A 22,597-nucleotide genomic window follows, 5' to 3' on the forward strand; every position below is an offset into this window, starting at 1 on the left:
GGCTGCACAGGGTTATTTTGTACTGAGGATAATAAGCCCCCGAAAGCTCTGTGCCCTCCCTGCCCTCATTTGCCCCCAATCAGGCTAGCATCATCATAGTGTATAGAAATAGAAATCTTAGCTGGGCACGGTGGTGCGTACCTGTGATCCCAGCACTTTGGGAAGCAGAGGCAGGTAAATTTCTGTGAGTTTGAGGCCAGCCTGGTCTGCAAAGCAAGTCCAGGACAGCCAAGGCTACACAAAGAAACCGGTCTCAAAACAAACAAACAAACAAACAAAAACAAAATAAAGAAAGAAAAGCTATGTCATAGCACTTGCTCTAATCCTAACACTCCGGAGGCAGAGTCAGGCAGCTCTCTGTGCATTCAAACCCAGCCAATCTGGTCTACACAGCAAGTTTCAGGACAGCCAGGACTACACAGAGAAACCCTGTGTCAAAAATCCAAAAAGTGGGAATGGCCCATTTGCTCTATAATTCCATTTAGATAAGAATATGTATAAAATATCACTAACATAACACGTACATACAAATAAACTAACATAAACATCTAGAAAATGCCAATTAAATTAATCAGGGTGTTACCTGGTAGAAGGTGGGGCTCACCAAGGCGGGGAAAAAACCTCTAAGAGTGATGAATATGCTCAGAACCTTGAGGGTGGGATGGTTACATAGATTCTGGGGTCTGAACTCACCATGCTTTGTAAATACGTAAAGCTTGTTACAGCTCATGAAGCCATGAAGACTCAGCTAAGGCTTTCCTGCTTGTTCCTATCCTTAGTCACCTTAGGGGCCTGCCCTAAGCTCCATGTGCTCCAAACCCCTCACCTCACCCAGGTGTGAGCAACAAGACGACATGGACATCACCTTTCTGAGGCTGGAGGGCATCTGGGGTGGGGGAGGGGGCTGGATCAGTTAGTATCTTTTTTTTTTCTTTTTCCTTTTATTTATTTATTTATTTATTTATTTATTTATTTATTTATTTGGTTTTTCAAGACAGATTTTCTCTGTGTATCCTTGGATATCCTGGACTCACTTTATGGTCCAGGCTGGCCTCGAACTCACAGAGATCCGCCTGCCTCTGCCTCCCGAGTGCTGGGATTAAAGGTGTGTGCCACCATGCCCGGCCGATCAGTTAGTATGTGTAAGAAGCTCAGAACTCTATGTGGCTGGGGAAGGACAAAGGAAGTGACCACTGTGGCAGTGGTCTCAGAGAGAGCCAGTTCCCCTTTCACCATTCAGTCCCAGCTTTTCTCTAATTTAGACATTTCCAAAGGTTCTGCCTCTGGGTGGGGAAGTCACTAGCATCTGGCAAACAACTGTTCTCCACCACAGTCGTGAATGTTTGCTTCCTATGTCTCTTTTCATTTGTTTGTTTGCAAGATGGCTCCTTGGAGAAAGGAAACGCCAAGCAAGCCTGACAACTTGAGTTTGATCTCTGGAACACATGTAAAGATAGCAAGAGAGAAGCGACTCTGCACAGCTGTCCTCTGACCTTCGTGTGTGTACCTCCCCCTCTTGTCTGGTATCCACAAGAAAACTACTCGAATATGTGTTTAAGCCAATGGAAAGTCTTTGTTAGCCAGCCAGTGACTACACTGGGTGTTCAGTACCCCACTGTAGTCTTTCTCAGGATGAGCTAAGCACTAAGACCATGCCCTGGGATGACACACTTCAGCTAACAAGAACAGCTGGCCAGAAGCTGAACTACAGAAGCCAAGGAGCAAGGTTAGTACATTTAGAGACTTTTCCAGAGCTATAGGCCTTGATGGATTCAGTCTTTGTTTTTGTTCTGGCTGGTGGTGCTGTCTACATGCTGCATTTTAAGGCCTGAATGGTACTTCCATTATGGTGTCAGTTGTTTTAAGGTCTGGGGGCCTATTATACTCCAACAAACCCTACACAGAGAAAAGTAAATTTTTCTTGGGAAATATTTTCAAATGTCCAGAAGAGCAGAAAGAAAATAAAAAGAACAACAACAGCAACAAAACCCAAAGAATTACTGTACCTTGGAGTACAGTATTCACACACACACACAAAGAATTACCACACAAGCCAGGTGTGGTGGTGCGCACCTTTAATCCCAGCATGTGGGAGGCAGAGGCTGGTGGATCACTGTGAGTTTGAGGCCAACCCAGTCTACAAAGCGAAGTGTAGGAAACTCTGTCTCAAAAAAACAAAAATCAAAAAACAAATAAACAAAAACCACCCACAAACCACTTAGGCACCAATCTCAGTGAGACATTGATGTTTTTTTTTTTTTTTAATTATGTATACAACATTCTGCCTGCAGGCCAGAAGTGATGGTTGTGAGCCACCATGTGGTTGCTGGGAATTGAACTCATGACTTTTGGAAGAGTGCTCGTAACCTCTGAGCCATCTCTCCAGCCCCCATTGATGGTTTATTAAATGCAACACCCCAAGACTGACCATGGCCGGGGACACAGTGGACTGTGAAGTTGTTTTGCTTCTAAGGAAGGCTTTTTATAAGAGCTCTCAGCCAGGTCTGGGAGTTAACTGACACAACTGGTTACCAGGGAGAATAGATGCACATGTATGTAACATAAGTGTGCAGAGACAGGGAGAACCATTTGGAGCTGGGCAGTTCTGGGCAGTTAGGCTGAGGGGTAAGGGAATCCTTCACAAGGCAAGGAGGAGGCCTAGGAAGACAGTGCCCCTGTACCAGGGCTAACAGGTAATAGTCATCCCAGCTCCCACTTCCTGACCTCCAGGAGGCCACTGCTTTCCTCCTGGCCTGTGGGTGGTTCTGCCACATGGACGCTAGATTTCCTGTCTTTGTTGTGGTTTGTTTTAAATATAATTTGTCTTGTTTTGAAAAAAAGGGTCTTGCTTTGAAGTCTTGTCTGGTCTACTTAGCAGGAAAGGTATTGCTGGAGTGTGTGTGTGTGTGTGTGTGTGTGTGTGTGTGTGTGTGTGTGTGTACGTGTACTTAAGACTGCAGAGCATGGGATAGGTCAGCCCTCCCTGCTGTCTGTGGGAGCAGCTGGCTCACTTTACACCTTAGGCTAGCCTTGAACTCACTAACTTGCCTTTCGTCTTAGACTCCCAAGTAGTAGGATTACAGGCCTGAGCCAACATGCCCAGCCTTGGTCTTATTTGGTTGTTTTTCTTCTGTTTTCTGAGACAGGTTTTTCTTTGTGTAGCCTTGGCTGTCCTGGACTCACTTTGTAGACCAGGCTGACCTGGAACTCACAGAGATTCACCTGCCTCTGCCTCTGCCTCCCAAGTGCTAGGATTAAAGGCAAGTGTCATCATGACTGGTGCCTTGGTCTTTTCTCAACTAAGCTTTTTTTTTGTTTTTGTTTTTTTGAGACAGGGTTTCTCTGTGTAGCCTTGGCTGTCCTGGACTCGCTTTGTAGACCAGGCTGGCCTCAAACTCACAGCCATCTGCCTGCCTCTGCCTCCCGAGTGCTGGGATTAAAGTCGTATGCCACCACGCCTGGCTTCTTTTTGTTTATTTATTCCTGGTGGTGAATGTCTTTAATCCCAGTATCCAAGAAGCAGAGATAACTGAGTTCTAGGCCAGCAAGGGCTACTTTGTGAGAACCAATTTTTTAAAATGTCTTTAGCACAAAATAATCTTTGTGCCAAGGGGTTAGGCTCAGTGGGTACAGTAGGTGCTTGGAGTGCAGCCCTGGCAGCCCTGATGGAGTTCAATCCCTGGAGACCTTGGAAAGGTGGAAGGAGTGAACTGAGTCCTCTGACCTCCACTCAGATGTCCCCCACTCTGCATCACCCTCCCCACCCACACACATAAATAAGATTTAAAACAATTTTGAAAATGCAAAAGGCATACTTGGGAATAGTTATTTCCAAATAATTTATTAATTTAAAGGCAAGCGGTTCGAACGGATCCTCTTGCTACTACCTATGGGAGCATCCTACTAACTGACCTATGTGTCCTCAGCACGCAAACTCTTTCAGACATAAAGCCCAGGGCCGTCAGTGACCTGGATGGTAGAATGTGTTCCTAGCATATGTGAGGCCCTGGCTCAATTCACAACACTAGGGGAATTCCTATTTTTAAAATTCAGTGTATACACAATATATAAACTCAGGTTATACCCAAATCCCGTGTATCTGAGAGAGGGCTTTGGAGTTTCTGTCCTCTGTGCTCTCCTTAACCTCTGCCTTGTCATCTTGATGTGAGTCAAAAACACAAGCCAGCTGTTTGCTTGACGTTCCTCCATAGCTCCCTGACTTTAAGTGGTGAATCTGAGCCTGAACCTTGGTGGCCTCCGCTCAGCAGAGAAGACGTGATAGACAAGCACGTCCGCTTTCCTTCCGGCCAGAACTCCGCCTCTAAGGGTTCAATCTGGAGCAGCTGGAGCCGTGACTCAGCGAAAACAGACCTCGGGACCGTGACTCAGCGAAAACAGACCTCGGGACCGTGACTCAGCACCACTCTTCCCAGGACAGTGACTCAGCACCACACTGCCTGGACCTTGACTCAGCAGAAAAAGGCGCGGGGGGGGGGGGGGGGAAGAAGGGGGTTGAGCAGGCAGGGCGGGGCAAGGGATCGTTTAGGACTGCAGAGCTGCCTGCTGCTCCGTGGGGGCAGCTGGCTGACTTTGCTCCTCCCCTCCTCTCCTCTTCTGTATTGGAGAAGTGATCTGGAGACCCTGCCTAGAACCTCAGGAGGGTGGGAACCAGCTTCAGTCACCACTGAAGATTGGACCAAGCCAGTTCCACACACACACACCTTAAAACTGCTCAACTGGCTCAGCGTGGTGGCTAATCCCAGCACTTTTGAGTTCGAGGCCAGCCTGTATTACAAAGGAGCCAGGACAGCCAGGGCCACAAAGAGAAAAACAAACCCCTGCTCAACAGGGAGGAGTCTGGAAACAAAGTTCAGAAACTATACTTAGCAAGGGGAAGGAAGGGGAAAAAGGAAGAATAAGTCATTAGCCTTGACGCTCAAGAGGCATTTGCCACATGCATCCTCCAGGGATGCCTTTGTCCATGTTACCAATCTTTCTCCATATGCATGCAGCCATGTGGCATCACTGCCCTGCATGTCAAACCCCTGCCTCAGGAGGGATCAGGACTGAGACCCCTGGACTTGGAGCCCGGCCAGCTCTCAGAGTTCTTGCTCACTCAGGGGTGAAGATTGGGGGCATTGAGGATACCACCCCATCCCTTCTGACAGGAAGGGGGGGTCGTTGTGCTTGACCCCTGTAAACAGGACTTCTCGAATTATTTTCTGGTAAATTGCTCTGTGTAAACTAAAAACCAAAACTGCTCGAAAAGGACTATTGTTGGGGTTGGAGATTTAGCTCAGTCCTGGGTTCGGTCCTCAACTCTGGGGGAAAAGAAGGACTATTCTGCTTCAGTCGGCCTTCCTGTGATGTCATTGCCTACCTACCACGGGAGCATGGCTCTGCCTAGGGCTGTATAAAAGGACAATCCTAGCTTGCCCTCCCTCTTATTCTTACTCTTCCTCTCTGTCTGTCTGTCTGTCTCTCTCCTATCTCTCTACCCTCTGTCTCTTACTCTTTCCCTCTCTGTCTCTGTCTCTTTCTGGGGTACCCCTCCCCCTTTTCCTTCTCTCCCCATGCTCATTTAGTAAACCTCATATTCTAATATCTGGCATCTGGTACCTTATCTTATTATCATTTTATTATTTTAATCATAAAATTGGTGAATTTGATGATTAACAAATAAGATATATAAGAATTATTTCACGGCCGGGCGTGATGGCACATGCCTTTAATCCCAGCACTCTGGAGGCAGAGGCAGGCAGATCGCTGTGAGTTCGAGGCCAGCCTGGACTACAAAGTGAGTCCAGGACAGTCAAGGCTACACAGAGAAACCCTGTCTCGAAAAACCAAAAAAAAAAAAAAAAAGGAATTATTTCACTTACCCTATCCTTGGCTTTTACATAAACTTTTTTGTTTGTTTTTTATTTTTGTTTTTTTGTTTTGTTTTGTTTTGTTTTGTTTTTCGAGACAGGGTTTCTCTATGTAGCCTTGGCTGTCCTGGACTTCTTTGTAGACCAGGCTGACCTTGAACTCACATCCTTCCACCTACCTGCCTCTGCCTCCCAAGTGCTGGGATTAAAGCATGTGCTACCACACCTTGTTTTTTATTTTTTGAGACAGGGTTATTTTGTGTAGCTCTGGCTGCCCTGGACTCCCTTTATAGACCAGGTTGGCCTTGAACTCACAGATATCCACCTGCCTCTACCTCTCAAGTGCTGGACTTAAAGGCGTGTGCTACCACGCCCAGCTATAAACTTTTTAAAAAATTTTTTCATTTTATGTCCATTGGTGTTTTGCCTGCATGTGCCTGTGTGAAGGTGTCAGATCTCCTGGAACTAGAGTTACAGTTGTGAGCTGCCGTGTGGTTGCTGGGAATTGAACCCGGGTCCTCTGGAAGAGCAGCCAGTGCTCTTAAACCCCTGAGCTATCTCTCTGGCCTCCTACATAAACTTTTTAAACTTTTAAAGCATGTTCAGAGCTCCATGTTCCACGTCGGGTAGAGCAAAAAACAAAAACAAAAAACAAACAAACAATAAAACAAAAAACACCCCAACAAAAAACATTTTAGGACTACTAGTTGTGGAAGTGGTTCCTGGTGGGGCCTCCGGAGGGGCTGGCTCAGTGGGCAAGAACCACCTCCTTTGGGAGTGCTAGGTTCAAAGGTGAGTGCCCTCATGCCCAGCCTGCCTCCTGAATTATTCTCTATGCCCATTGTTTAGTGTGCCTCTCAACTCTTACCAGAGAAGCTCCTCCGCCAGCCAGAGATGGAGATCAACACAAAGATTAGCAACAGGCTAATGAGCAGAGAATAAGAGACTGTAGAGACAATTCTAAACGGGACACCACTCCACCCCAAATACTAAGACTCAGAGATCATCTCATAAGAAGGGTTGGGAAATCACAGGGGGTGGGTGTTTACAGGGGAATCCTCTTTGCTGGACATTACACTGCAGTTGCACATGTGAACTCACAGTAGCTCGGATTGCATGCACATGGCCTGCTTAAGACCAAACCAACTCCACGTCCCAGCATGCACTGGGGGTGGGGTTGGGGGACTCCTGGAGTCCCACCTCTGTCCGAGGAGCTGGTGGCAATTGGTGGCTGCTGGAAGTGCTGAGTCAGGTTTCATCAGGGATGTGGGCTGTGAGCTTGAGGGCAGAGGCGGTAGCTGTGAACACCTCTAGGACACCAACCCTCAGGCCAACCGCTGCTCACAGCAAGAGACTCAGGCACAGGTCTGTGTCAGAGCATGGAGGACATAGTGAAGGCTCCTGGAGCAGGAGATGGAAGCAAAGAGTTGGGCTCATTACACAGCAGGATCTACACACACACACACACACACACACACACACACACACACACACACACACACACACGACAACAGAAGAAAAACCAACCCTAGACCTGGCTTATAATCCATTAATAATAAACTTCCTCTCTTTTTTATTTTTATTTGTTTTGAGGCGGGCAGTGTTTTCGAGACAGGGTCTTCCTATATTGCTTTGGCTGTCCTGGACTTACTTTGTAGACCAAGCTGGCCTCGAACTCACAGAGTTCTGCCTCTGCCTCTCAAATGTGGGAATTAAAGAGAGCTGCCACCACTGTCCAGCTTCTTTTTTGTTTGTCGTCCTCCCCGTCTCCCCTCCCCAGACTGGGTTTCTCTGTATAACCCTGATTGTCCTAGAACAACCCTGGCCTTGAACCCAGAGATCTGCCTGCCTCTGCAGCCCACCATGCCCCAGCTCCTTGTCTTATTTTAGATTTACTTATTTGTTGGGTGGGGCACTGAGATGCATGCGGAGGTCAGAGGACAACTTGGTGGAGTTGGTTCTCCTTTTCTTCTATGTGGGTTCTGGGGACTGAACTCATATCAGACTTTATGGCAAGTATCCTGACCCAGGGAGCCATCTTCTTAGCCCCTCTTCTTCCTTTTATGGTGCCAGGACTTAAAAGCAAGGCTTTGCTTGGGGTTAGCAGTGGCTTTAGCAGCACCCGAGGGACACAGATACAAGAGTGTTCAAAAAGCAAACTATACACTTTTCTGTGTCCCCCTCCAGTGCTGTGTCATCGTTCTTCCTCTCTGCACTTCCTCTGCACTTCCTCTTTCTTCCTCAGCCTCACCAGGCAGCTGCTGTCCCTTTCCCTGTCCCAGCTTCCACAGTTTGGGCCATGCTGGGAGTTGGTGGGGGTGGGGTTCTTCTTACCCTGACTTGTATAAACACCATGCTTACAGGTTGGACATCAGGCTCATAAAGCAGGGGGCAGAACTGGGCCAGCACCAATCCCAAATGGTATGGGTGATGCCATGTGATATAGTGGTAAGAAGTGGGGACTATGTAACATTGATCACTGTACTCCGAAGGTGGACCCTGGTGGCTGGAGGGGCCTGGGGCTGTCCCCTCCTCTTTCTTAGTAGCCTCGGCTGCTTTCCTGCACAGGTGAGCCTACCTTAATGCTCATCAGCAGATACTCCTGGGAGATGTTTGGAGGATTTGAATGGGTGTTGGGTGCTTAGATCTTTCTGGTACCAAATGAGTTACATACTATCTGCGTGACCTTGGGAAGTTGCTTGCTCATCAAACTCACCGTCCATAGATGTTAGATTAGGATTCTGGAGCCCACAGGAAGAGCAGGCTATGTGAGTGACAGGTGCTGGTGTACAGTGACTGTGGCCTTACGGAAAACAGTGACCCTCACTTCAGAACAGGAGGGCTGCAACATCGAACCAGTGTTATTTTCAACTCTGCAAAGTTAGATGTCAGCCTAAAGAAAAGGAAAAACATTCCTAGCACTTGGGAGGCAGAGGCCACCCTGGTCTACAGAGGGAGTTCCAGGACAGCCAGAGCTACATGGAAAAAAACCCCATCTCAAAAACCAGAGAGGACCCTGTCTTGAAAAACCAAAAGAAAAACCAAAACCAAAACAAACAAACAAACAAAAAACAAAACCAGAGGGGAAGAGGAGGAGGAAGAGAGAAAGCTCTATCCTCCTGGCTGGTGGTATGAGGCTCTGGACCAGCCAGCCTGTGTCTTATGTTCTCTAGTTGGCTGAGACCATGGGCTGTGGGTCCTGAGGTGGTGATGGCTCAGTTATAACAACTCCTGCCCCCTCCCCTCTTTGTTAGCATATGCTGCTCTGTCACCTGACATTCCCTAGAGGCCAATAGAGCTTGGGTCTTGTATCATCCTGTGCTGTTGTTATCCAGGAGGGCAGGCAGTTCACCAGGGCCAACACCCAGGAGGTCAGCAGCCCAGCTGGCCTTCGTGGGGACAGGAGCCCTAGGGTTTCTATCAATCAATTTCCAGGCACCACTCACTTGTCTCCAGGTTGTCCCTATGCCTATGGGTCAAGGAAGGTGATTCTCCCCTGGATACATTCCCAGAGCCCATCACACGGGATCACAACACAGGAGGGTGGCCGGGGCAGGACAGTCCAGGGGACAGGGAACAGAGGCAGTCTGAAGCTCTTGGCTGTGAACCTGGGTGGCAGGAGTGTGAGCAGAGGAGATGACAGGGTAGGACAGGCATTCACTGAGCTAGCTCTATTTGCCCACCGTGCTGGGGCCGGAACCCAGGGCCTTGCCTCTGCCACCTGCAAGCCGGGCAAGCACTCTTCTTCAGAGCCACATTCAAAGTCTTCTGTCGGCCCAGTAGCGTACCCTATAATCCCAGCAGGGGCAGGGGCAGGGGCAGGGGCAGGGGCAGGGGCAGGGGCAGGGGCAGGGGCAGGGGCAGGGGCAGGCAGCTTTCTGTGGGGTCCAGACTCACCTGGTCTAAACTGAGCATTCCAGACCAGGCAAGGCTACATAGTGAGACCCAGTCCCAAACACTCGAACAACAAACAAGCAAATAAAAATAGAAAGTAGCCTGTTTGTTTGAAGTCATACAGCTTGTACACTGGGAAACTCAGAGGTTTGTTGAAAATTGTGGTGCACCCCTTTAATCCCAGCATTTGGGAGGCAGAGGTAGGCGGATCGCTGTGAGTTTGAGGCCAGCCTGGTCTACAAAGTGAGTCCAGGCTAGCCAAGGCTACACAGAGGAACCTTGCCTTGAAAAACAAACAAACAAAGCCAGCTAGCGGAGTGGCTTGCTTAGTAAATTGCTTGCTGTGCAAACTTGAGGATCTGGCTTTGGCTCCTCAAAACTCTTGTAAAAGCCAAGGCTGGCGGGCTAGAGAAGTGGCTCGGTGGTCTAGAGCAGTTGTTCTTTCAGAGGCCCTGGGTTTGATTCCCAGCAACCACATGGTGCCTTACAACCTTCTGTAACCCCAGTTCCAGAGGCTCTGATGCCTTTTTCTGGCCTCTTGTGGGCACCTGATACATCTACATACATCCATGCAGGCAGAACACTTGTACATGTAAAGTCAAATAAATAAACCTAAGACCAAAATGTTATTAAAAACCAGAGCTGGGGAGTTGGAGCTAAGAAGGTGGCTGGAGCTCACTGGCTAGCCAGTTTAGCCCAATTGACCAGCTACAGGCTTGGTGTGAAGCCTTGTCATGGAAAATAAAATATAGAGTGAATGAGTAAGACACTAGATACTGACTTCTGGTTTCCACAGGCACACATGTACATGTAAGGGCATATACAGGAGCAGGTGCACATGCCAGAGCCCTGTGGACTCCAATCAATACACATAGCACTAATTGACCTCTGTGGTTTAGTTTGCGGGCAGTGTTGGGAGTTGCTGGAAGAAATGGTTCCCAGGTAGATGGTGCATGTCCTGACAGTGGAGGCATGGCCGCCGGTAAGAACTAGACTGCTGTGGCCTATGACTGTGTGACTCTCCACCAGCTGGAAGCTGAGGCGGAGGCCAATCTCTGGTTGCTACTGAGAAGATGGGTTTTCCATAGGGTGGGTTTTGTGCTTCTTGGGGGCCATGCTTTGACCTCAAGAACATGCTCCCTGCATAAAAAACTAGCTGAACAATAATCAGGCTCCCTGTCTCCCAGAGCCCCAAGTTTAAGCAGACCAATCAAGGTCCATGACAAATGTGGGGAGCCCATTTTTGCTCTTAATCATGTCATCACCTTCTAGAACTGTCCAACAGCCTTCTCCCCTGTATGTGAGGGTGAGCCCGAGAGTGTGAAGTACTTGATAATATGACAGATTCTGCTCCCAACTGCTACTCCCTCTTCCCCACAATGGACATCCAGCTTGTTTTCATGTGGACAATAAATACAGGGATGGTAGCACAGAGCCACGAATGAGTCACACATATCTAAGGTGTAGTAAGCATCTTACGATCTTTCCATTCATCATCTTGCTATTGTAAACAGAGGATTCCATGATGGCTGAATGGTCAGATCAGGAGGTTAGAAATGACTTGTCTGGAGGAGGTGACACACTGAAGAACAGATGAGACAGTGTGGGAGGGGCATGTTCTACAGGGAACAGCAAACATCTTGTACAGAGGCTGTTAGAGTCAGGGCACAGGACTTTGAGGGGTGTGTGTGTGTGTGTGTGTGTGTGTGTGTGTGTGTGTGTAAACTGCCTTTGTTCTGGGTGTTACTGGGGCCAGAAAGTGAGTCTTTAACTTATGTGAAAGATTTGATTTTGTTGAGGTTTGAGGATGCCATTTGTTGTAAAACATTGTCAAGGCCAGTGAGATAGCTCAGTCCTAAAAGTTCCTCCTGCCAAGCTTGGTGAGTTGAGATAACCTGAATTTGTTCCCTGGGGTCCACACAGCAGAAAGAGCTGAAAACTGTCCTCACCTTTTGCAGGCATGCATACATACACACTAGTGAAGAAACAAATGAATATAATTTTAAAATTAAAGAAAAAAAAATATGTGGTGGCACACGCCTTTAATCCCAGCACTTGGAAGGCAGAGGCAGGCAGATCTCTGTGAGTTCAAGGCCAGCCTAGTCTACAAAGAGAGTTCCAGGACAGCCAAGGGCTATTACACAGAAAAATCCTGTCTTGAAAAGCCAAACCAAACCAAGCAACAAACAAACAAACATGGTCAGATTTACATGGGGTAGGGGGTTGAAGAGACAGCTCAGCCATTATAAGAAGTCACCCTATGCTCCCAGAGGACAGTTTGGTTCCCAGTACCCAAACCCCACGTCACGTGGCTCACAATGACCTGTAACTCCAGCTCCAGGGAATTCAGTGCCCTCTTCAAACATGCACTATGCTCACATGCACATAACACATACACAATATTTTAAAATTAAAATATGTACCAATAAAAGTATTTTTTAAGAGCATCCTGGCAGTTGGGGCTGGAGAGATGGCTCAGTGGTTAAGAGCACTACCTGCTCTTCCAAAGGACCCGGGTTCAATTCCCAGCACTCACATGGCAGCTCACAACTGTCTGTAATTCCAAGATCTGACACCCTCACACCAATGCACATAAATTAAAACTAAATAAAAAGTATTAAAAAAAAAAAAAAAAGAGCATCCTGGCAGCATGGAGGGCTCTATCCCAGAGAGGGCAGTGCCCAGTGTCTAGGCTTTGCTTTTTTTTTTTTTCAAGATAGGGTGGCCTCAAATTCACAGCGATCCACATGCCTCTGCCTCCCAAGTGCTGGGATTAAAGGCGTGTGCCACCACTACCCAGCTAATAAATCATTCTTAACAAAGAAAGAAATGAAAAAAAGACAAGACTGGGGGCTGGAGAGATGGCTCAGTGGTTAAGAGCACCACCTGCTCTTCCAAATGTCCTGAGTTCAATTCCCAGCAACCACATGGTGGCTCATAACCATCTGTAATATGGTATGGTGCCCTCTTCTGGCTTACAGGAGTACATGCAAGCAGAGCACTGTATACATAATAATAAATAAATAAATCTTAAAAAAAAAAAAGACTAACATTCAGGCATGGTGATGCACACCTTTAACCTTCAGGATTCCGCAGAGCACAGGCCTGAGCATGCTCCACTCCTTGTATGAAGCTTAGGCGGGAAAATGTTTCCAGACCTTGTCACCTGCTTTTTTTTTTCTCATATGTTAATCTTCTTAAAAAAGTATTCTGATACGTATTTGTGTATTTGTTTTGTTTGCATATATGTCTGTGTACCTCTCTGGTACCCGCAGAGGCCCAAAGCTTGCTCCACATTCCGTGGAACTGGAGCCAGAGATAGTTACAAACTACCATGTGGGTGTGGGGAACTGAACATTGTCCTTAGCCACATGCAGCTGTGGGGACTGGAATGCAGGCTGGCCTCTGGTAGTGGCAGAGTGAGGACTGGCTAAGCGAGGAAGGGGAGGACGGGCTCCAGATGCGTGGCAGTGAAGCCTGCTTGCCGAGTGCTGGTGCCACTCTTAAATGGGTAGGCAGTCCTAGCGAGCAGGTGGAAGCCCCAGACACACTCCCTGGACCCCGCCCTTTCTGTCTCCTGCTCGTGTTCTGCTCTAGCCTCATGGCTGGCTCCTGGGTTCCCACGGCTCTGGAGCTAGGCTAGTCACCTCCAATCTCCATGAGGGCAGGAGTGCTCTGTACAGTGGGAGAAATGTGTGACAGCCATGGGCAGGGTATGTCCTTCCGAATGCACATGCTGAAGTTCTGAAGGCCTCTGTGTGACTGACTGTTTGGAGGTGACTGAGGTGCAGTGTGGTCATTGGATAAGGGGCTAATCCAATGTAACTGATGTCTTTGTTGTTGTTTTTTTGAGACAGGGTTTCTCTGTGTAGCCTTGGCTGTCCTGGACTCACTTTGTAGACCAGGCTGACCTTGAACTCACAGCAATCTACCTGCCTCTGCCTCCTGAGTGCTGATGTCTTTCTAAGAGGAGGAAATCAGGACAACACACGGGCCTTTGTTGTGACAACACAGGCGGAAAAGGCCATCTGCAAACCAGGGAGAACACCTCTGCCACATCTGGATCCTAGACTTTGCAGTTTCCAGTGTGAGTGAATGTGTGTTGTTCAGCCAGCTGTGGCCCTTTGCTGGGGAACCATGCAGGGGAATCGCATGGACCAAGGATCTCTGTGGAGCTTTCTGATGCTGGAGGTGGGGAGGCGTTTCCCAGGGACAAATCCCAGAGGTGCCTGGATGTGGAATTTGCCCAGACAATAGGATGTGGATGTCCCCTCTTCCATCTGCCTATCCAAAAGCTGTGAGATGAGTGGAAAGATTGCCACTGATAGTGATGAGATTGTGGGTCCAGCGTGGGTTCGAGCGTGGGAAGACTGGTGTTTAAACAGGCCTTGGGGCCCAGTGGAGGATGGCCTGGAGGACTGAGACAGGGCTGAGGAAGCAGCAGCAGAGTGGACCAGCTAGGCCTGGGGATGATGCCTGAGACCGCAGGAGGGGTGGCGTGTGTGTGTGTGTGTGTGTGTGTGTGTGTGCGCACTTGGGAGGTAGAGGCAGGCAGATCAATGTGAGTTCGAGGCCAGCCTGGTCTACAAAGTCCAGGACAGCCAAGGCTATATAGAGAAACCTTGTTTCGGAAAAAAACAGCCAACCAACCTCCTCCCCCAAAAAAACCAAAACCAAACCAACCAACCAACCAAACAAACAAACACAAACAAAAAACCAAAACCAAGCTGAGGTGGTGGTGGCACACACTTTTAATCGCAGCATTCAGAAGGCAGAGGCAGGCAGATCTCGTAAGGTCGAGGCCAGCCAGGACTACAGGGTCAGTTCCAGGCCAACCAGGGCTACACAGAGAAATCCTGTTTCAAAAACAACAAACAAGGGCCAGGCATGGTGGCGCACGCCTTTAATCTCAGCACTAGGAAGGCAGAGGCAGGCGGATCTCTGTGAGTTGGAGGCCAGCCTGTTCTACAAAACATTCAGGACAGTCAAGACTACACAGAGAAACCTTGCCTTGAAAAAAAAAAACAACAAAAACCAAATCAAACAAACCAACCCACTCACCCCAACCATCGTACAGTGGGACTGCTCCTCATTACTAAAGAAGGGAGCAGCAAGAGACGCTGGGGTCTGAGGGCTGTGCTGGCCTGTGCTGGGTGCCATGGTGCCCTCCTGATGTCCTGCATGTGGAAGCAGCTGCAGCTGGACCCTTGGACAGAGGAGACACTAGTGTGCACACCAGGCTCTATCAGGAGCATTGGGAGATGGCCTCACAGTCTGTTGTGTCTTCTCTACAGCCCAAGAGTCGGGGTTTAAGAGCTAAAGCTTCTGGAAATCAAGCCCTCAGCTGGGTTTTGAAAGGAGGACTCCAGCTCCTTCAGACTCCCACTCCTTGCTCCACCAGTCAGAGAAGTGAGTGCGCATAGGGAGAATTATGTGTGTATACATGTACATGTGTGCTCGTGCACATGGAGGTGCGGGGGGAGGACACACACACACACACACACACACACACACACACACACACACACACACACACGTGGGGGGAGCATGTGTGCAGGTGCGCAGGGAAGGGAGGGGGAAGAGAGCTCCCGTGCATGCAACAATGTCGCCACCTTGTGGTCACAGTGAGCCACTGTCTTGAAACCAAGCCCACACAAGTCAGAGCAGAACAGCCTTTCAGCTACTGGAGGGCTTCAGGAAGTGCCTGCCTGGGCAGAACTAGACTCATGATCATCTTCTGCTTCATTCCCATTTCTGGGATGCAGTCAGTTGTGGCCATCGTTTCAAAGGGCATCCAAGTCGGAGAGGAGGGACTGGTGCTGCTTTCTTGGTCTCCAGCAGTTGTCCTGCATGGCTGCATCCTGGGAGCAGGGAAGCAACGCTGCTGGCTGAGCTGCGCTGAACTGAGGAAGCAGCAGTGCTCCAAGCCATGCTGCTGTCAACTGACCACCCGGAGACTTCCCTGTCTTGGTGGTAGTCTGGGAACTGACCATCGTTAGCCCAGCAGCCCCTTTATTTTTGTTTTGTTTTTGTTGTTTTTTTGAGACAGGGTTTCTCAGTGTAGCCTTGGCTGTCCTGGACTCACTTTGTAGACCAGGCTGGCCTTGAACTCACTTCAATCTGCCTGCCTCTGCCTCCGAGTGCTGGGATTAATGGCATGCACCACCAAGCCTGGCTTCAGATCTCATCTTTATTGCCCCTTCCCTTCTACAAGTCCCCAGGCAGACAGGCAGATTTGTCACATCCCCATATGTATCCCCTGCACTGAGGCACCACGTCTGCCCTACAGCTATTACTCAGAAAACAATGAACCCTGGTAATACACAAGCTGGTAGTGTAGCTTTGGGTATGCTGTAGGCTTCTGGAGTGGTCTGTGGAAACTTCCCTAGGCTTCCTTTCTAGCGTACACAGGAAAGCAGCAGCGTTGCCTTTGATCATTACAAAGCCAGTTTCCCTAACGGGCCTCAGATATGGAGAGAATGAAGGAGGCAGGTAGCGGAGTGGGCTGGTGTCCTCTTCCTCCCTGACTTGCTAAAGTGTGCCTATGTCATAAATGCTGTGGGCCAGGCCAGGGGTGGCTGGGCTTGGCCTGGACATGCACTCAGCCCTCCTCCTGCCTGAAGATAGACTAGCCTGGGCCCATGTAGGCTGTCCCTAATCTGCTTCCTTTACCCAGCTATCTCTAGAGGGCTGGGCCAGCAGGTGCCTATAGCTAAGAACAAGGCCTCTTGATGGTTTATGTAGAACCAGGGACGTCTGGGTACTCATACGCAATTTATATGGCACACAGTGGCTGTGTGCCAAGGCAGCCATGAGTTCTAGTCACCAGCATGCAGTGCAGACAATGCAGAGTACCTGGGCCATGGCAGGCACCAGCACCCTCCCTGTGGCCTGCTGCCCAGACATGCTAACACTGTCCACCACTACTAGGGTGAGTGGTGTGTGCAGGAACCCACACAGGCAGGTGGCTCCGCTGTGCAGAGCAGAGGCTGGGATTGTGTAGTGACGCAGGGGTGCTGAATGGTCTCTAAATGCCACCTCTCAGAGGGGCTCTAGCTTAAAGCAGGCCCTGTCCCCCTCGAGGTCACATTACTTCCTGCCAGAGCAGATCACACTGGCAGGTGGTTTTCTACTTTATTTGAGGATATAAAAGGCACCTCTCCCTGTACCTGAGGACTAATCGACAGGTGAGTCCCAGGTAGGTGGAGCCCTGCTGGAGAAACAGAGCAAGGGTGCGGAAAAGGCAGTGGAGGAACTGGGGGGCTCTGGGTACCTAGAATCCCAGAGGTCTCATCTTGACACCTGGGCTGGTGAGGTCTTTCCTCACTGGATGCAGCTTCGTACCTAGTCAGTTGACAGCACAGCAGGGGCCAACATAGCCACCTGAGAGTCAGCCAAAGCTTTCTTCAGGCCCTATTCTGCAGGGGCAGGGGATGGGCGAGGCTGTGGTAATGTCTCCTCTGTTGCCTAGACTGGTAGTGTAGATTTCAGAGGGCTCCTGTGGGCTTCTCTGTGGGAACCAGGGGAATTTGATGAAAGCAGCCTCACACCAGGTCAATCAGGTCACACCAGGTCAGCTTGTCTGGGGGCCCAGGTCTCAGCAAAGTCATAATAGAAAGCAGGATGGAGAAGGAGGCAGGACGAGTCAGATCCCAGTGCAGGGCTGACCTGTCCCCCAGTTCATCCCACTGCTGCCCAGGCTCCAGGAGGAGAGAAGCGGGGTAACAAAACACCCCCAAGCAGCTTTAACATCAAGGGAGGGAGGGGCCCCAGTGGACATGAGAGTACCAGGCCCTGGGCTGCAGGATGCTGGGCCCTGCATTCATAAGGCAAACAGCATGTCATCATCCTTCTCCTGGGTCTTCCTCCGAGGGGCTGTGCCAGAAGGCCTCGGGGGGCCCTCGGCTGAAGGGCTGGCCAGGTTAGGCAGTCGATCGGCAGCTTTGGCTCGTTCTTCCAGGAATTTATCAAATTCTAGTGGGAAAGAGTAGGCTTGTAGGCAAGAGTGGGGGTGGAGAGGTGGGGATGGGGACAGGACAGGATTTTACTTTCAGGGGAGGATTAGGAAAATGGGGTGGACTGTTACCTTCACTGGTGACACCAGAGGGCTCCTCAGCACTGTTCCCCTGAGAATGCAGAGGGAAGGAGACCGAGGTTATTACAGCTGGGAGCATGCACCGCTGGCCACATGGTGGGGTAGGCAAGGGTCCTTGGGACCCGACCAGTGTTGGTTTTGTGCTTAAGAGGACCCTGGTACCAGGACATAGGCCTTGGTTCACCCCCTCCTGAGCTTCAGTGCCCAGGTATTCTAATTTCTCTGAGCCATGACTCTTTTCTCCTTTGAAACAAGGAGGCTGGGGTTAAAGAGATGGCCTAGTGGTTAACAGCTCATACCATTCTGACAGAAGACCTGAGCTCAGTTCCTAGCACACATGTCAGGTGACTCGTAACAGCCTGTAACACCAGGTTCAGGGGACCCAGTGTTCTCTTTTGGCCTCCGTGGGTACAGCACCTGTGTGTGTGCATGTATGTGCAATGCACATACACACACACATGTGTGTGCATACACATACTCACACACAAAACATAAAATTAGGGCTGGCGATATGCTCAGTGGTTAAGAGCACTGGTTGCTTTTGTAGAGGATCCAGACTCTGCCCCCGTAGGACAGTTTACAACCAACTGTAACTCTAGTTCCAAGGGATCTGACGCTCTCTTTTGACCTTTTCAAACACCAGGCATGCATGTGATGAAGACATTAATGCTTGCCTCTCTTCATCAGTCATTCACCAGGCTCCCCAAAGAGGGTAGGCAAGGGTGAGCCACAACTTACCACATCTGTGGACAGCCACTGCTCAATATCCTCCATGATGCGGGCCTGCGTGGCTGGGATCTGGAAGGAAGGTAGCAGTGAGGTAGGTATGAGCAGTGGTCTGGATGCCAAGAAGGAAGTTGAATGGTTCTTGAAAGTCACTCAAACACTCTGACCTGAGCTGGGGTATAGATCCTGGGATTACCTCTTCCAGCTGCCTAGGACCACTCTGCCAGTGGTGCCAGCTGTGGGCGAAGGAATTCAGACGCAGAATAAGCCGGGAATGTGCTCCCAGCACTGGAGCAGGGCAAGGGAGCTGCTCCCTACACAGAACGGTGCTCCAACGAAAGGGGTTTTATGTCTTAGACCAGGACAAGGACAAGCCTGGTCACAGGTACTCAGAGCAAAGCCAGGGAGACTCTTGTCTCCTGGCACCTCGGCAGACTCAGTTAATGGCAGAAGCAGGAACAGTAGGATCCAAGAGGAGGGAAGTGCTGAGTGCTCCAGAAGACCAGTGCTCATGGTCCCAAGGGCAGCTTTCTAGGTGGGAACAACTGACTCTGGACTTCCTCTGTAAGTGTCCACAGTGTCATCTGTCAGAGGTCGTGAGCACAGACAGACATGTGCTCCAGCCCTCAGAGTGACTCCTGGCATCTTACATAATGTTCTTGACTTTTCCTCACATGACAGCATGACGGCCATCCAGAGTGCTGCCAGGCAGAGGCAAGGCCAGCAGAGAGCCTGCAGGGAGGAAGGCTGGGGATGCTTAAGTTTCTGTTTGGCAGCTTTTGAACAGAGGGAGGAGAGCTGGAGTCTCTGTCCAAACCAGTTCAGCATCCCAGCTTATCACCTAAGCTACCCAGGGTGCCTCACTATGGGAGAACCTTGGTAGGAGCACAGAGCTGCCAGGCTGGGGCAATGTGGAGAGCCAACAAAACAAAACAAAAAATAAAATGAAACCCTCCTCAACATTCCCATGGGTCTCTGAAGGGTGGCCCTGGCACTCTAAGCTGTAGAGCAGCAGCTGTCAGCCAGCTTGGGGACTGCCAAGGGCTTCTGAGGGGCACCCAGGTTTCAGAAAGGCTGCTTTGTCCACTGGCTTCGTAACTACCAACAGCAAAAGAGGAAGCTCCTGCCCATGATGCATTGACCTCGTCCGTTCTACACAGACCAGTGCAGGCCTAGCCCACTGCTGCACCAGGGAGCGAAGGAAGAGAACACGGCCCTTGGTGTACACCTCACGAGGTGTGAGTTCTGCTGAGCCTTGGACAAAGGCACCGCCCACCAGCTCCAGTTCGGATATTGATCTTGCAATCACATCCAGGTAGACAGTAGGTTATGTGGCTTTGCCTGTAGCCAGACTTAAGCCCTTTGAAATGAGTTCTGGCTTGATCTTCAAAAATCATACCCCAGGAGCTGGGTGTGGTGGCGCACGCCTTTAATCCCAACACTCAGGAGGCAGAGGCAGGCAGATCACTGTGAGTTCGAGGCCAACCTGGTCTACAAAGTGAGTCCAGGACAGCCAAGGCTACACAGAGAAGCCCTGTCTCGAAAAGAAAAGAAAGAAGGGAAGAAAGAAAGAAAGAAAGAAAGAAAGAAAGAAAGAAAGGAAAAATCATATTCATTGGCTGGAGAGATGGCTTAGCTGTAAGAGCACTGACTGCTCTTCCAGAGGTCCTGTGTTCAATTCCCAGCAACCACATGGTGGCTCACAACCATCTATAATGTGATCTAATGTGCACTATATACATAATAAATAAATCTTTTAAAAAAATCATACCCAACAGGTGGCTGCCCAAATAGAGGGTAGTAGGTAAGTGCATGGCCCTGCTTGCCAGTGAGTGCAGCTGTGTGTGCCTTTCTCATTGGGGGCTACCGTGAGGTGCTGTGGAACCTGGGACCCCAACACTGGCCATCCTCTTGGTTGCCATTTGTCCTGGCAACTCCCACGAGGGGAACACGAGGGCTTAGCACCGGGCCAAGCACAGAGCACAGGCTCAAGAAATGACAGCTTGGGTTTGGAGAGAGGGTTCAGAGGTTAAGAGCACTGGCTGCTCTTTTGGAGGTCCTGAGTTCAATTCCCAGCAACTACATGGTGGCTCGCAACCATCTATAATGAGATCTGGTGCTCTCTTCTGGTGTGCAGGTTTACATGCAGATAGAGCACTCGTATATAAACAAAAATCTAAATAAAACAAAACAAACAAACAAAAAAAGTGATGGCTCAAAAGAGTGCAGAGGTACCAAGCCCTGGCACAGGTGTGTTCTGAAGTACCTAATAGAGGCCCTGGGACTCCACGAAGCCTGCCCGCCCTAGTGTTCTGCGCCTGCTCTGCTCTGAAAGGGACCCCAAGCAAAGGGCTCAGGCCCAGGAGTGCAGGTGCAGAGTTCCTGGGAGCAGCCCCTAATGCAGCTCTGGCTTCCTTCTGGAAGTCGAGTGAGGTTCCTCTGTGCTCAAGGCTTTCAAATGGCTTCTACCTCAGCTAGGTCAATGTCCACGGTCCTAGCCACCTCTTAGATCTCTTCTTCCACTTCTCTGGCCTACTTGGCCTCAGGGTCCATCTGCCACACTCCTTTACCTCCTCTGCGACCTCCTTGCCCTCCTCCAGCTCCTGAGTGGGGTGTGCTCTTTCTAGCTATCTCCCCCGAGGGGCTGGGCTCACTATAGAGTATGCTTGGAGGTCTTGCCACTGAGGAGGGTGGTCACAGTGTGCTTAGTTCTGGGCATGTGGCTGCCACTCAACACACAGTCAAGGAATTAACTGGACTTTAGCTAATGCCTAGGATTTTTGTTCTGTTTTGTTTTGTTTTTTGAGACAGGGTTTCTCTGTGTAGCCTTGGCTTTCTTGGACTCATCTGTAGACCAGGCTTCGAACTCACAGAGATCCGCCTGCCTCTGCCTCCCTGAGTTCTGGGATTAAAGGCGTGCACCATCACACCCAGCTAATGCTTAGGAATTCTGTTGTCGTAGGGTCTCATTTTACTCCCTTCTACCCATGCTCCTGTTAGTGAAAGGTGTCTGGAGAGGCAGTGATAGAGAGCAGCGACAGAGTCCTGCCCTCTCACAGTACTTCTACTGCTAGAAGTTCCGGGTAAAGATGAAACTGAGGGCTAGCAGGCTAATCTGCATGAAGTGCGATGTGAACCCAGGCCCACAATGGACACCAGTTCTGAAGCAGGATTGTGTCTGAATCTCTGCTGGGTGAGTGCCTAGGGTCTTAACTGGGAATGATCACATTAGCCACAAAAGGCCAACGGAGCTAAGTGGGAAAGAGCTATGCTAAGCCAGTGCTGGGCTCATGGTGGGCTCATAGTCCCCTCTTCCTGCAAGGTTCTGGGTAGAACAGGGGCTCTCTGCTTACCGCTCCGGTGTTCTGCTGCCGGGCATCCAGGGCCCCAGCCAGGCCATCTGTGGTTTGGGGGGCTTCATACTTGACCCTGAAATACAGAACAGCATGACATCAGATGCTGCCTGGCAACACCAGGCCTGACAGGCAATGTGAGAACTGAGGGGGTTGGGTGAGCCAGACTTGGGTTGGCCTGGGGCAGGAAGAAGAGGCTCCACTTTCTGCTGTTGGGGATTATGCTCAGATATGTACCACATAATGACATGCATTAACAAAGCATGAAGATCCAGGGACAGCGTGTGACCAAAGACCAGGAACAACATCACACATGGCTGTGAGCACGCTGGGCCAAGTTGAGGGACCGGGAGATGGATCTGACCCCATGTTCGTGGACAATTTTTATAATTTCCGTTTTGTGTAATTCCCATCTGAATTTCATCAGCTGTGTTTCTGTATAAGGAAGCATTTGAATAGAGTCCCTTGTACTGCCAAAATGAGTGTGCAAGCTGCGAGGGCCCATCTGACACTGGCTTGCCTCTCTGGTGGACTGGTCACAGCTTTTTCATATGTCCCTAAAGGAGGCCACCTAGCCATGCAGGTGGAAGGCTAGGGCTGGGAGAGGAGGGGCTGGTTCCTGGCTCTTGGCAGGTGAGGACAGGGAAAGAGTGTGTGGT

The 22,597-nt window shown here is 49.9% G+C and overlaps 1 protein-coding gene across 3 annotated transcripts in view; it reads right to left on the minus strand.

Annotated features, from left to right (window-relative positions):
• Positions 1 to 15,935: 15,935 nt before the first annotated feature.
• Positions 15,936 to 22,597, minus strand: part of TOM1 (target of myb1 membrane trafficking protein) — a 38,013-nt gene continuing 31,351 nt past the window's right edge. For all 3 annotated transcript variants that reach the window (XM_084756336.1, XM_084756338.1, XM_084756337.1), the window contains 4 exons: positions 21,939 to 22,014; positions 18,598 to 18,657; positions 17,851 to 17,890; positions 15,936 to 17,738 (listed from right to left, as the gene is read on the minus strand). In XM_084756336.1, the coding sequence (XP_084612462.1) occupies positions 17,587 to 17,738; positions 17,851 to 17,890; positions 18,598 to 18,657; positions 21,939 to 22,014 (328 nt within the window). In that variant the 3' untranslated portion in view covers positions 15,936 to 17,586. The remainder of the gene's footprint in view (positions 17,739 to 17,850; positions 17,891 to 18,597; positions 18,658 to 21,938; positions 22,015 to 22,597) is intronic.

Source organism: Acomys minous, assembly GCF_964271855.1.
Source record: "Acomys minous genome assembly, chromosome: 14".
Lineage (NCBI taxonomy): Eukaryota > Metazoa > Chordata > Mammalia > Rodentia > Muridae > Acomys > Acomys minous.